The sequence below is a fragment of the Gekko japonicus genome, unplaced genomic scaffold (genome assembly GCF_001447785.1).
Source record: "Gekko japonicus isolate JY-2015 unplaced genomic scaffold, Gekko_japonicus_V1.1 scaffold1315, whole genome shotgun sequence".
Taxonomy (NCBI): domain Eukaryota; kingdom Metazoa; phylum Chordata; class Lepidosauria; order Squamata; family Gekkonidae; genus Gekko; species Gekko japonicus.
This window is the reverse complement of record NW_015170927.1, coordinates 296,718-310,352: the sequence shown is the minus strand read 5'-3', so window position 1 is coordinate 310,352 and position 13,635 is coordinate 296,718. Positions and strand designations below refer to the sequence as shown.

The 13,635-nt window shown below is 43.3% G+C and overlaps 1 protein-coding gene across 2 annotated transcripts in view; it reads right to left on the bottom strand.

Annotated features, from left to right (window-relative positions):
• ITPR1 (inositol 1,4,5-trisphosphate receptor, type 1) overlaps positions 1-13,635 on the bottom strand; it is a 323,113-nt gene that overhangs the window by 15,329 nt on the left and 294,149 nt on the right. For both annotated transcript variants that reach the window (XM_015418813.1, XM_015418814.1), the window contains one exon: positions 12,154-12,314. In XM_015418813.1, the coding sequence (XP_015274299.1) occupies positions 12,154-12,314 (161 nt within the window). The remainder of the gene's footprint in view (positions 1-12,153; positions 12,315-13,635) is intronic.

Here is a 13,635-nt window from a genome sequence, read left to right as displayed (position 1 = left end):
TTCACTCCCCCCCCCCCCGGCCAGCTGGGGAAGGGAAGAGGAGGCTTTTGAAGATGCCTCCCCCCTTTTGCTTCCTCTTCTGACATCACTTCCGGTGATGTCAGGGTGTGTGGCATATGCTAATGAGTTCCTGCAGCTCTTTTTCTATGAAAAGTCCCCTGGCCTGCAGTATCCCTTATGCCACAGTGGAATTTTTTCTGAGAGTTCCATGACCTCCAGCATTGGCATTTGGAGGGTCACTGGGGGGGGGGTAACTAGGAAGGAAGGCAGGAAAGATCTGCCTTTGCAAGTGCTTTGCACCCATGTTTTATAGCATACAACCTTTTTAGAGTTCCTTCAACTCACCAGAACTTTTCTTTAAATGAAAAACCTTATTTGATTAGATCTGGTAAAGGAGCAAGGTGTGAAGAAAGAGAATTAACTAACACTTGTTCATTTTGTCCCCTAACTTCGTAGCAAGGACATCTAGAAAAGGCCTATCAACTCATTCCTCTGTTTGGAGTTTATTTTAATCTTGTTATTAACCACAGCTATCACCAGCCTCTTTATATATGCCCAGCCATTACAGAAAGAGGCAAAATGATATAGTCCACCATCTATTTATATTGGTGGAAATGTACCTTGTCCAAGTAGCAACCCTTCTGCATCAGGCAAAGATGAAGCAACTGTAGGTACCTCAGTAAAGTGCCTTTCCTGCTGGAAGGCAGAGCAGGACAAATGCCAAAAAGGAATATATGTATTTCAAAATAGGTTCAGTGGCTACAGGGAAATTCACAGCCACCAGTTGTTTCCCATGATGAAGCAATTCTTTTTACAAGCAAATACTGCCCAGCTTTTACATAACTGGTGATGAAAAACTACTGAAGGGTTGCCCAAAGGAGGTTCCCTCTTGTCTTTCACGCTACAGTGATGCCAGCCCTTCCGCTAACCTAGTTCTCCCTCCTTGTTTGGTTCTATAGGATTACATAAGTAAACCAGGACACATTATATCACGAGCAGCTGGGCTGGAGTTAATTGGCCAGGGATTGCGTAAAATGTATCATTATAGCAGACATACATACGCATGCTGATACTCTACAACCTGCTCACGGTAATGAACTCCACCCTAATTACTGTGCTGCGGCTATGGAACACATCACCAAGTGTTCTCTGGATGGAAGAGCAAAACAGGTAATGTAGAGCCCCAGGGACAGTATTTAGACTAAGAAGGCATCATGGTTCCTGGGACAGCACAGCACACTGTGGGCCAAGACCAAAGACATAGACACCTGAGCACAGGCTGAAGACAGGATTAAAAAGACACAGTTTTCTAAACTGCTTTTCAAATATCTATCTATCTATCTATCTATCTATCTATCTATCTATCTATCTATCTATCTATCTATCTATCTATCTATCTATCTATCTATCTAATCAAATAGAACGTGGGACTACCGTCCCTAAATATAGATCAATGAAGAGGGAAGTTTCCTGTAAATTGCAAATATGAAGTTTTCAGCCCTGATTTTGGAAGGGTTTCAAAATTTAAGCTCTCTTAAGAATTAAACTTCTAACATTTGTGCCTGCAAGAAAATCAACTTGCAAATGGGACAAATTCCAGAGGGTGTCTGTCAGGACTTGTGGGTTTTCCCCATTTATTATGTCTTTCTTACAATCATTAGTTACTACTCCGCTCACAATCCCTTTTGGACTTGTTTTCCACTAAGGGTCTGCATGGACCAGACATGTCCAAACGGAACAGGGCAGAGGCTCTCAGCCAGTCAGCACAAACAAAGACTGCTGGTGTTACAGTAGTCAATTTTGATTCCCCCCCCTTCATTAGAGCTATTTTGACAGCTTTTGCACATGCTAAGTGGCTCCTCTGAGGTATGTTCACTCAAAAAAAGATTTTAAAAGTATACTGTCTATATCAGAAATTTAAGTCCAAAAACAATGGGCCGTGTGCTTCCCTCTTAAAATATTTTTTAGCTACTGCTTCCTTACCCAGTTTGGAAAACAGCAGAATGAAATGCAACAGTTAGATAAATCTGTTAACAACAAAAGAAGTGTAATTCTAGATGTCACAATATTTTTTAAAGGTTTTTTTTTTAACTATAGTTGATTGCTGTGTCTGTAGATCCAACAAAAGCTGAAGGCTCAATACTGTCATGAACTGCAGTTTCTTCATCCCAATCTTTCTAGACCAACAGATAATCTGTATGGCCAATAACACTGGCTCGGATCCACAGTACTCCCCGTTGTGTACTGTACATGCACAGGAGCTTTGCAGCCCCACCCTTCCCACTACGGCTACCTGCCTGCCTTAGTTCAAGGCATTCTGCGAGGCACAAGGAAATGGTTCAGCAAGTGCAAAAGTGCTTTGCATTTGCATAAGAGCATGTTTGGATCCCAGCCACAGAACTTCTACCCCTTCCTGCACTTTTGTACAAATCAAATAAAAGCACAGACAACTTTGGAAAAGGGACTAACATGCAGGTTTCCTGGTTAAACACTATAACAGCTGGTAAGCACAAAAGACTAACATGAAGTAGACTTGCAGGATGTGGAGGAAAACATACTTGATGAGACTGATAGATGCACTTGAATGTAAGAGACAAAAGTCCACATATCAGCAAGGGAAAGGCGGCCAAGTGAAGCAGATGCACAGGTCTCAAGTTGCATTTACCAAATCCCTTCAGGTCTAGCATAGCAAAGGTTTGCCATAGGGTTTCCAATGTAAGACTCTGTAGACTTCATTGGTATTTCTCTTTTGATCTATTTTAATGTGCAGAGATCTTCGCCATTCTAATTTCATTAATCCTCATGCCCACTGGGGAAGTGGGTAATTTATGTTCCCAACTGACAGACAATGAATGGTGATGGAGAACATCCATCTGAACTTGGCCCTTCAATATCAAACTTCAGCATTATATCTCTTTGATGATGCTAACTTTCAAATTCCACTTATTTCCCCCCCCCTTCTAAAAGCAGTCGAAGCAATGACTGAATAACAGGAAGACCCTCCAAGCCTCCATGCTGCTACAAATCCATCACAAAAGCAGGTACTAGGTGTGCCTACAGAGGCTATAACATACTATACGTCAATAGGATGGACTTCCCTTCAACAGCAGTGGCTAATGTACAGATAGGTACACCCACTTTCTTATGCTGTTTGTTCCAGTCCACAAATTATCTACGTAAGTTCAACCTCCAGGCCTGACAACACCCGGTTTCTGGCAGCCCATGACCTGGTTTAAATACACAGCATAGCTTTCCCCTGCTTCTGCTATTATTAAACTATGTCATCACATGAGCTAATTAGCTAGGCATTTGGCAACACACTTTGTACTGGGACGCTGCACTGGTTAAACTTGGAACCAATGGTAATTTAAGTTGCTTGTCCTTCCTTTCTGCATGGGCACACCGATAGCTGTCCTTCCAGGTTAAAGATGTGTCACATGCATACCAAAGACAGGCACAGTAGGACAAAACACATTCACGTACAATACCCTGCGAATGACATTTGCCAAAGACCCATGGAAACTAACAACTGGACCCCATCTTGCTATTCATTTTGTGTGTGTGGGGGGGGGGACGGACGGGACACATGGGACTTGTCCAGGAGAAAACTTCTGCAGATTGCCCTCTCAGTCAACAAAATAGCCACTAAGCAGCTCCAATGAAGTGATAGTTTTGCAGTTATTCTGGTTAGTGCACCCATTCAATACAACATGCAGGTACAGTGACGATGATATTCTCACCTTCAACATTTTTTAAATGCTAGTCCTCATTAATCCTCGCAAAGCTCAAGTTTTTATAATTATCTAGGCAATTCAAACCAAACCTACGTGTTCCTGCTCTTTTCAGTGCCCATCAGCTTTTGTGCCACATGGTTGCAGGAGGCCGCTATTATAAAGGGAGTTCAGCATCCTTACCCACTCAGATCCAAAGGAAGGTCCAAAAAGGCAGTTAAAAGAAATGATAGTGGACACTTCCCAGTGCTAACAACAGCAAAGTCCCAGTACTTGGTCATCCCTACAGTGCAACCAGCCACCTTCTCCTCTAATTTATTATTTATTTTATTAATTAAATTTGTATCCTGCCCTTGCAACATGGGCTCAGGGCGGCGAACATAGAGGCAAATGCCATACATAAAACAACAAAAGAATAAACAATCATTACCTATAAAACAGTTAAAAGTCGGTCCTCAACAGACCATATCAATTCCATAATAAAATGCCAATAACACACTCCAAGTAAACACAATTGTCTCTGCTCAATTGATGTTACACTATAACTGTTACACTATAAATGTTACAGTATAATACTACTATCTCTGGGCCAAACATTCTCTTTTTGGTCCAACTACTGCTAAAAATGTCATTTATTTTAAATCCTTTTAATATGCACTCTCAGTTGGAAGCCTGAGGCAGACATATGGGTAGACTCCATGTGGCTATGAGGATAACCAAATGTTCTTCTCACATGGCTCTGCCAAATCACAAAGGAAATTACTATACTCGCAATGAACCTCCTTGGAGCCCAGCGGTTATTTCCCTCACAGTTGCATAGACTTGAATGGTAAAATGTTATTACGCATTCTTTTAGCTCCATGAGACCCATGACCATGAGGCTGTGCTTTTCACTTGCAACCATGATGTAAAATATTTGAAAAACCAGCCCCTAAATGACTTTGGATTTTCAGAGATGGGAGCATAACCAAAAACTGCTTCATGCTTCCTGTTTCATTGTTTCTCCATACCACCTGCAAAGGAGCTTTTGCATTTCATCCCACAGACAGGCGTAAAATCTCCCTCTACACTCTGAGCAATTGCATCTCACTGCAAAGATAAGTTCCAGTTTAGACGTTCTGGAGAAGCAGGGAGAACAGGAAGCACTAGCAAAAACTTCCTGTTATGTCTGCACCTCTAATCATGTGAGGTAACTCCCATCACCTGACAAAGTAGGCTCTGGAGCACAAAAATATGTGACACAATAAATACGGTAGCATTTAAAATGCTACAAGGCTTGATCCTTATAGCTGCAGCATAGCTACCCTTCTGGAATTACTCTTCAAAAAGATCATTTACTGGGTCCCTCAAGAGATCTTACTTTCTATAAAGAGTGTGCCTGTTAGGAAAGCATAACTTCTTTCACAGTTTCCATGTGATATTTTACAGATGTTGCAGGTATGAGCCATGTTCACATCTATGGAATCAGCCTTCCATCTTCTTTCTGGGGAGGAAACCAGGTTTTCACAGCTTCAGTGTGAAGTATACCAGAAGCTGGTAAGAATTTGTACAGAGCCACTTGGCGTAAACTACGGGGGAGCCCAGGCCTTCCCTGAATTTTTCCAGGGGGTACTGAGCCTCTCCTGGCCAACCAGTGCCTGGTAAAACTGAGTTTTAAACTTTCCTTTGGGCTCACCCCCCCTCACTTTCTTACAGATGCTAATTGAGCTAGCAGGATAGACAATGGGATTGTTAAACATCCCCTTTCTACCCTCCTCTCTTCTCCCAGCAGGAAGGTATCAAATGCTAGTCTTTAGGAAGTCAGATCTCTGCCTTTACCGCAGTGGGGAAAAAGATTTGATAACATTCCTTGCCACAGGAAGAGAAAGTCTCTTGCAGCTGAATCCATCAGGAGAGACAGGGAAGCCCTACAGGCTTTTCTGTGTTGCCTCTCTTACTGTCAAATTTGTGACTATTAGTTTTTCTGATGCACTTGGTATGTATATTTGCAGATCTTAAAGTGACTATTCTAAAAGTGAATTTCAAAAACAGTACACAGCAGGAGACTGCTGAGATACCACTATAACCACTGGCCAACTTCCACCTTTTCCTGGGTCTAGCCCAGCCCAGAGGCATTGCTGGGGGGTTCCCAGCACCCCCTAAATTTCTGGGGAGCCCCTCCCTAGATCCCACATGGCTCCACCTACATAGATAGTGACAATGACCTGTGACATCACTGGCTCCTCTCTATGATGTCACTAGGACCCAGTTCTTTTAAGGACCTAGTATAGCAATGCCTCTGGCCCAGCCCCAGTTCCCCCCCCTGAAAATGGAAAGTCTATGTCCCTGACAGAGCCCACAATGAAACATAAGCAGCCTACCCATGTATCATGGGCAGTAATGATCATATTAAAATGCCCTCCACCACTCTTTGCTATGTTTAATATCCTATGAATCTAACTTGTAGAACTTCTGTAATTCTAGTTCACACTGCAGAAAATGAGGGAGCAGTAAAAGCTACGGGGTGCATCACTTCTGAGTCCAAGCTATTGCAAGTGCTATATAGAATGTGGTGGTATGAATATCAAGGGTATCTAATGGCTGATGCCATGGATGATCTTCTTCTTCTTCTTCTTTTCAAAAAGTCTCTAGCGATTACCTACCACACCATTCAGGCAGAAAACTGCTCCTGTAACCCTTCACAGAAACCAGCCAAATTACTCTCCCTCTCAAATAATTACTTTATAACAGTTTTCACTCCACTTCTCTAGCACTGGATAGCACACCCCTGGTTTATTTTTTTAAGTAGTGGGCAACATAGCCTGTCCACAACAAATGCATCCCATGCTCAGGAGAAGCGGATAAATGATGACACTGTTGTCTTTGAAGCAGGACTCGAAGAAATACTCATGCAAAGAATAAATGTGTGTGTGTGTGGGGGGCAGAACATGTGCATTCCCTAATCAGTTGGATAGTTAACATTATAGTTATATCCCACTTTTCCTCTGAAAGCTTGCAGGATGCTCCCAGTAATTTCCCTCTGGAGGTCTCATCAGGTCCACACCTGTTAAGCTTCAACTAATATTCCAGCATTAGGTCATTCCCAGATAATTCAACCCAGGTAGAAGAAGAAGAGTTGGTTTTTATACCCCGCTTTTCTTTGTCTTAAGGAGTCTCTTCCCTTTGTCTCCCTACAACAGAAACCTTGTGATGTAGCTGGGGTTGAGAGATTTCTCAGAGTTCTGTAACTGGCCCAAGGATACCCAGCGGGCTTCACGTAGAGGAGTGGAGAATCAAACCCGGTTCTCCGGATTAGAGTCCACAGCTCTTAACCACTACACCACACTGGCTCACCCTACAAGAGCTATCACTGGATTCAGTCCGTGGCATAATTCTTTCAAAGTCCTGTTTCTGTACCGAGGTTCCTATGTTCTGACAGACATCACAAAGGGTTACAGCAGGCAAGATTTTAAACCCAGTTGTTTTGGCAAGAAAGACACTGCTGCGGCTCAACGAAGTGTTTGATGCATGCTACAGACACAGAATATTAACATTCCATCGCCAGCACAGAAGGAATTAAATCCCAACACCACCGTGAATTTCTCAAGCATTAGTCATTCAAGTCCACTGTGGAAGCATATATTAGAGTGCAAGAGTGTGCCTACAGAGAGCAGCAGCAACAGTGCCCCACTACCTCACTTCATTAATCCTCTGTCAGGTGACTGCTCACAAGATTTCTTTAAGCTCTCCTTACTTAGGAAAGGGTCCAAAACTAGGACGTGGAGCTCCAATGACCCCAAACTAACACTATGTTACCTAATAAGCTATCTCAGTGGGATTTATATTCCCTAAAAGTTCATATATACTGCACCTAAAAAGGGCAGTCCTTTGCCTTTTATACAAAGCGGAGGCCAGTGTTCAGATGAACTTGCCTCAGAGGGAAAAAAGGAAGCATGCAGGTCCCTCAGTCTCATAGGCCACTAATTAGCAAACAGGGTGTTGAAACCAGGCAAATGGATTTTCACCTCACCCCACAGCACCCAGTGGTTTTTAAGTAGATTTACAAAAGTTGAATTTTTAAAAAGACCATAAATTGCCAAATAAAATTCAGATAAGGATACCAACTGACAGCTCCGCTGAGCTGAATACAAAGCTTGTTTATTTCATTACATATTGTCTCAGCATCCCCTTTCAGCTAAGAAACTAGCCTCAGAACAAAAGGTATCAGCTTTACTATTTACCTAGCGCATTTAACATTCTCACACAAATCTATTAAGAGTCTTAATAACCATAAATGAAAAGATCTAAACAGCATTCAACCTTGATCACTGCAACAAACCCCAGAATTTACAGACAAATCCTGTGACTAAATAATTTATCTTCAGATCAGCTATTTACCTTAAATGGATTTAGCTCTTGCAAACAAAATAATCAGATATCAACTAGGAATATCTCTGCTCCTCATAATCTAATCTGAACCACACCCCATTTGGAAAGATAAGTAGATCCTCTGAATTCAAACAATCTTACTTTCAGTACTCAAGGGTAGGTTGAACCCTTCAAGTCCAACAATTATTCTATCATATTCCATTTATCCAGGAAGTAGGAGGGATAGAAAAGACAGAGAATCTAAATGACAGGCATATTATCCACTCAGGGCAGTTGTCCCATCTTCCCACCAAATATGATAGTCCTGATTGGAGTTTCTACGCACAGCATTTCAACTTCCTGTCAGTCACTGCATTCTTTCACTGTCTTTGGGAAGATGGTCTGACTTTATATAAGCACTAGGAAAAAGTCCCGTTGTGGAAATAAATACAACGGCCTCTAGAAAGAGGCTCTGGGCGGGTGCCCTGGCCTTGGACACTCAGTGTCATTTGCTGTGGCGACCTCAGCAGGGTATAATGACACTGAGTCCACCATTTTCTCCAGAGGAATTTATCTCTGCTACCTAAAGAACAGTTGTAATTTTGAGTGATCTCCAGCCCTCACCTGGAGATTGGCGACAATGCTTCCTCAGAAGGGAATGGTTGGTTTAGAGGGTGGAGTCTATGGCTTTGTACCTGTCTGAGGTCCCACGCCTCCTGAAACCTCACCCTCTCCAGGGTCCATCCCTCACATATCCAGGAATTTCCCACCTGGAGTTGGCAACCCTAACACTTTCCCAGCCAATCATCAACCTACCTTTCTTTCCCCCTCACTCTTCAGCTTTCCACCCCCCACACACCTGCAGCCTCTCCCGTGCTCTGAAGCCCTGACTGCTATGTCACATTGGCTGTCATACGGGGGCCACCTCAGCAGCATATAAGGATACAGAGCCCACCATTTTCTCCAGGGGAACTGATCTCTGCCATCTGGAAAGCAGTTGTAATTCTGAGTGATCTCCAGCCCTCACCTGGAGATTGGACACATTTTACCTCAGAACAGCAAAACTGTTTAGAATGTTAGAGGCAAAAGCCAATCAAGTCGCATATGCAAACGACCTCTGTGTTCCGAGGCAGAGGCCAATGAGGCTGCATATGCAAATAACCTCTGTGTTCTGACTGGCTATGGGGGGGAGAGGAAAAGCAAAATGTTTAGAATGTTGGAGGCAGGACTCAGGCAAAGCAGCCAGTGGATAGGGAGACCCTCTGAATGACAGATCAGAGAGCGCACTGATTTTGGAGCGTGTGGAATGTTCTAGAGAAGTGCCACCACCACTCAGCTTTTATTTATAAGGGAGATAGGTCTTCTTTCCATGAGCTATTCCATTAGCCTCAGGATATGTAAGTGCTATGCAGGCAGGGGAAAGGCTTTGATGTTGGAAGCAAAGCAGCTGCTTTAACCTCTCCTTCCCCCAGGACAGGTAGCTAGCCTGCTATGCATACTAGATGGGGGAAGAGTAGAATCTATGTATCATCCCCAGGGCATTATAAATAAACAGTGTGTGCTTGCACATGCTGGCAAACAGACAGGATGGTTGGGGAAGGGTGACAGAGACACAGGCGTTTTCCAAACTGCCTTAATATTCCACTTTCATTCCCTGATGGTACGGGTTTTTTCCCTTGTGTCCAGACAACTTCGCAAACATCCCAGTGCTATCCCAGTTCTTCTCCATTTCCCCCGTTCCTTTTAAAACTGGTTTCTCCCATACTTTTTATTTTCATTGCACAATGAATTCGCAAGAAAGCCTCTTTCTTGGAACATGAACATTTTCCCCTGCCTTGAGGATTGCCACCCAAACCTGCCCAGAAAGGGTGGGTTTGGGCATTTTTAAAAATTTGTGTGCCAGCAGCAGTGGAAAGCATCTGTGCTGAGACAAGCAGTCATTCCCATTAGGAGTTCCGACACCAGCACACAGCCATTGCTCTCTTTATTTTACCCCCAAAGAGCCTTCATACACTGCAGGAAATAGTAGTAATGCTCTGCATATATTGACCAGCAGGGCTGCAGAGAATGGGTGTGGGTGGGAAATAGGGGCAGAAGCCTGGGCTTTACTACATGCCACCCATCAAGAGGGAGCTCACCTGACAGACCGGGGGGGGGGATATAGGCAGTTTCTCCCAACTGGAAACACACAAACTAGACAAGAAATGAAAGATCAGTGAAGAGGGAAGAATGTGTGAGAACTGCTGATTTAGGAGGACCCGAGAACCATTACTCTTTGTACCATAAAAGCTGCCACATATTCCCCCCCCCATACAAGTCATCCCTCTCCCAGGCTGTTCATGTCTGTAGAGGAAAGGCAATCCTTCCAGTCCACTTGCACACCAAGAAAATGGAGCTCATTTTAGTTCAAACAAAATCAGAGCATATAGATGAGTGAGTCTTACTCCATCCATTTCAGCATTTTTTCTTCCAACCATACCCAACTTCTGGGATCAGAAAAAAGTTGAGGAGAAAATACTGATAGTCCCAGAGGAGACAGTGGGTTTAGCTCAGGGCTTTTTTTCTTTCTTTCTGGAAAAAGAGGTGCCGGAACTCTCAAGAGGGAAATGAAGTTTTTAATCTGTATACTGAAAACTCATGAACTTTTAAACGTTTTTAAAAGAATTTTGTCGAAGAGGGTCTGGAACTCTGTTCTGGCGTGTTCCCCCAGAAAAAAAAAGCCCTGGTTTAGCTTCTCTTTTTTTGTTTAGTTGTGTTTTAAAATAACCCTCTGCAAGCTTGCTTGAGGATTCTGAGAAAGTAGGGAGAACTCTGGTCGTGCTTCCTTGTCCTTGCTGTGAAAGTTTAGAATTTTAAATCGTGTACAGAAGGGGATGCTATTCTTATCTGTTTGAAATTTAGCAGAGAGAATTTCTTCAGTAAGGGTACAGATTTTGAGAATGTTATCCCCATTTAGGGATGGGAAGGTTATAGCCCGCGTGCGGGGAGGGCGGGATATAAATGTAAATAAATAAATAAATAAATAAATATAGCCAGAAATGTGATTCCCACTGAAAAGAATGGAAATTACTATCAGACTGCTTTCCTAATAACTTCTTATTTGGTTATAAAGAATCAGACTCAAGCTGTCAGTGACATAAAGATCTAATCCATAGAAGGACTGCAGTGGAAGCGTATTTCCATGGTGTGGTCCTGCACATACTTGGTGTCACTTTCATTGCCCCAGTCTCCTGCAGCTGCCATTTCTACCCACCACCAGGGCTTTTTTGGTCTTTTTTTAAATGTGGTAATTGACAGATCACTATATTGTTAGGCTACAGTGATATGCCAGTTACCAATTTCAAACTGTAGCAATATGTCAATTACAATTTAAAAAAAAAAAAAAAAGCCTGAAAGAGCCCTCCTGGTGGTGAGCAGAGAAGCATGGCAATGGGGTGGGGGCGGGCTGTTGCAAGGATGTGTGGATGCTCCGTTACCATAATTAGCGCTCCAGAGAGAGTTATCACCATCTAGAAGCAACCCAACTCCCCACCTTCTCACTTCTAAATTGTTTTACAAAAACTTCTTTAGAAATACAGTGCACTGTGCCCCTTTAAAAAGAAGGGAGGGGAAAGACTATCTGTCTCTTTGCCACGATGCCCACATTTCTCTTTGTAGAATGTTCACTGCTCCCCCAAGTTTGGAGTGCACAATGGTGAACTTCTTCTGGGGAGGGGGTTAAAACAGCAGGCAGACAGCATCCAATGCATTGGGATGGGTTATCACAGTACGATAATTGGATAGGGAGACTGAGCGAGTATAATAGTAAGAGAAAATACTGTCATCTGGAGATGCCTTTGGAGAATATTTTCCAGCTGTTTACTACTGTTTGATGCCTTATTCATGTTTAATCAATGATGAAAGGAAACCATGTAGACATGTCTTAATGTACTGGAATTGTGGTCTGGTGGGTGGGTTGGGGGAGTGTGTGAGTGTTCTTATGCAGCAGTGCAAAATTGGGCTTGGAATCGATTAGTCAAAAGCGGAGCCATCTGGAAATAACAACAGCATTCCAGGAGAATTGTTCCAGACTTACCTTTATCATTTCTGCCACATAACTTTCAGGGCCTGTATATTCAGTGGAGTCTTTTACTTTGACCAAGACAATGAAGAATAAATAGTGCCACATGTTGTGCTCCTCTTTAATATGCTCTTCGAAAGTGACGGTCTTGTTATCAAACTTGTCTCTTTCCAGACCTAACAGGATAATGCAGCCACATTGTCACTATTAGATTTTTAGAAACAGAAACAGACCAGCACCCCCTGTTTCATGAGGTAAAATACAAGTAAAATGTGGTGGTGTAAATTGCTGTCAAGTCGCAACTGACTTATGGCAACCCCGTGGGGTTTTCAAGGTGTGAGACGTTCAGAGGTGGTTTGCTATTGCCTGCCTCTGTAGCGAGTCTGGTATTCCTTGGTGGTTTCCCATCCAAATTTATTCATTTCAATTTATATTCTGCCCTCCCTGCAAGCAGGCTCAGGGTGAATCACAAAGTAGATTCTAAAACACACCAGATACAATATTACAGAATAATTAAAAACAATTTAAAACAACATAAATTAAAACAGGTTACACTATATGTCTGTGCAAACTTTCCAAGTTGATGTCATTGGGTCTCTAAGATCTTCTTCATCTGGGCCACGTAGAGGTGGTGAATTTCAGCAGGTGAGGCCAGGTTTTTATTGGACACCCACTACCTCATAAGAACATAAGAGATGCCAATGCTGGATCAGGCCAAAGGCCCATCTAGTCCAACACTCTCCAACACTCTGTATCCCACAGTGGCCAGAAATACCAGTGCCATCAGGAGGTCCACCAGTGGGGCCAGGACATTAGAAGCCATCCCACTGTTGACTCCCCCAAGCCCCAAGAAGACAGAGCATCACTTGCCCCAGAGTCCCTATCTATACCTTGTGGCTAATAGCCACTGATGGACCTCTGCTCCATATGCTTATCTAATTCCCTTTTGAAGCCGTCCATGCTTGTAGCCACCACCACCTCCTGTGGCAGTGAATTCCATGTGTTAATCACTCTTTGGGTGAAGAAGTACTTCCTTTTATCCGTTCTAACCCCAGGGGGGCTGGGGGGAGCTCTGCAACTTACCTGACTGCTTCTTGCTCTGACTGAGGGCTGCTGGGAGCAGGGGGTGGGGCTTGTTGCATGTGCCCGCCCCCTGGGCTCTTTACTGCCGGAGCTCCGCTCCTGTGCGCTCCTGCAGGAAAGCCCTAAGCGCATTAACCTTTCCTCATAGGGGAAGTGTTCCAACCCTTTTATCATTCGAGTTGCCCTTTTCTGCACTTTTTCCAAAGCTATAATATCCTTTTTAAGGTGTGGTGACCAGAACTGCACACAGTATTCCAAATGAGGTCGCACCATTGATTTATATAGGGGCATTATGATATTGGCTGATCTGTTTTCAATACCCTTCCTAATAATCCCCAGCATAGCATTGGCCTTCTTTATTGCAGTCACACACTGTCTCAACATTTTCAGTGAGTTATCCACTACAACTCCAAG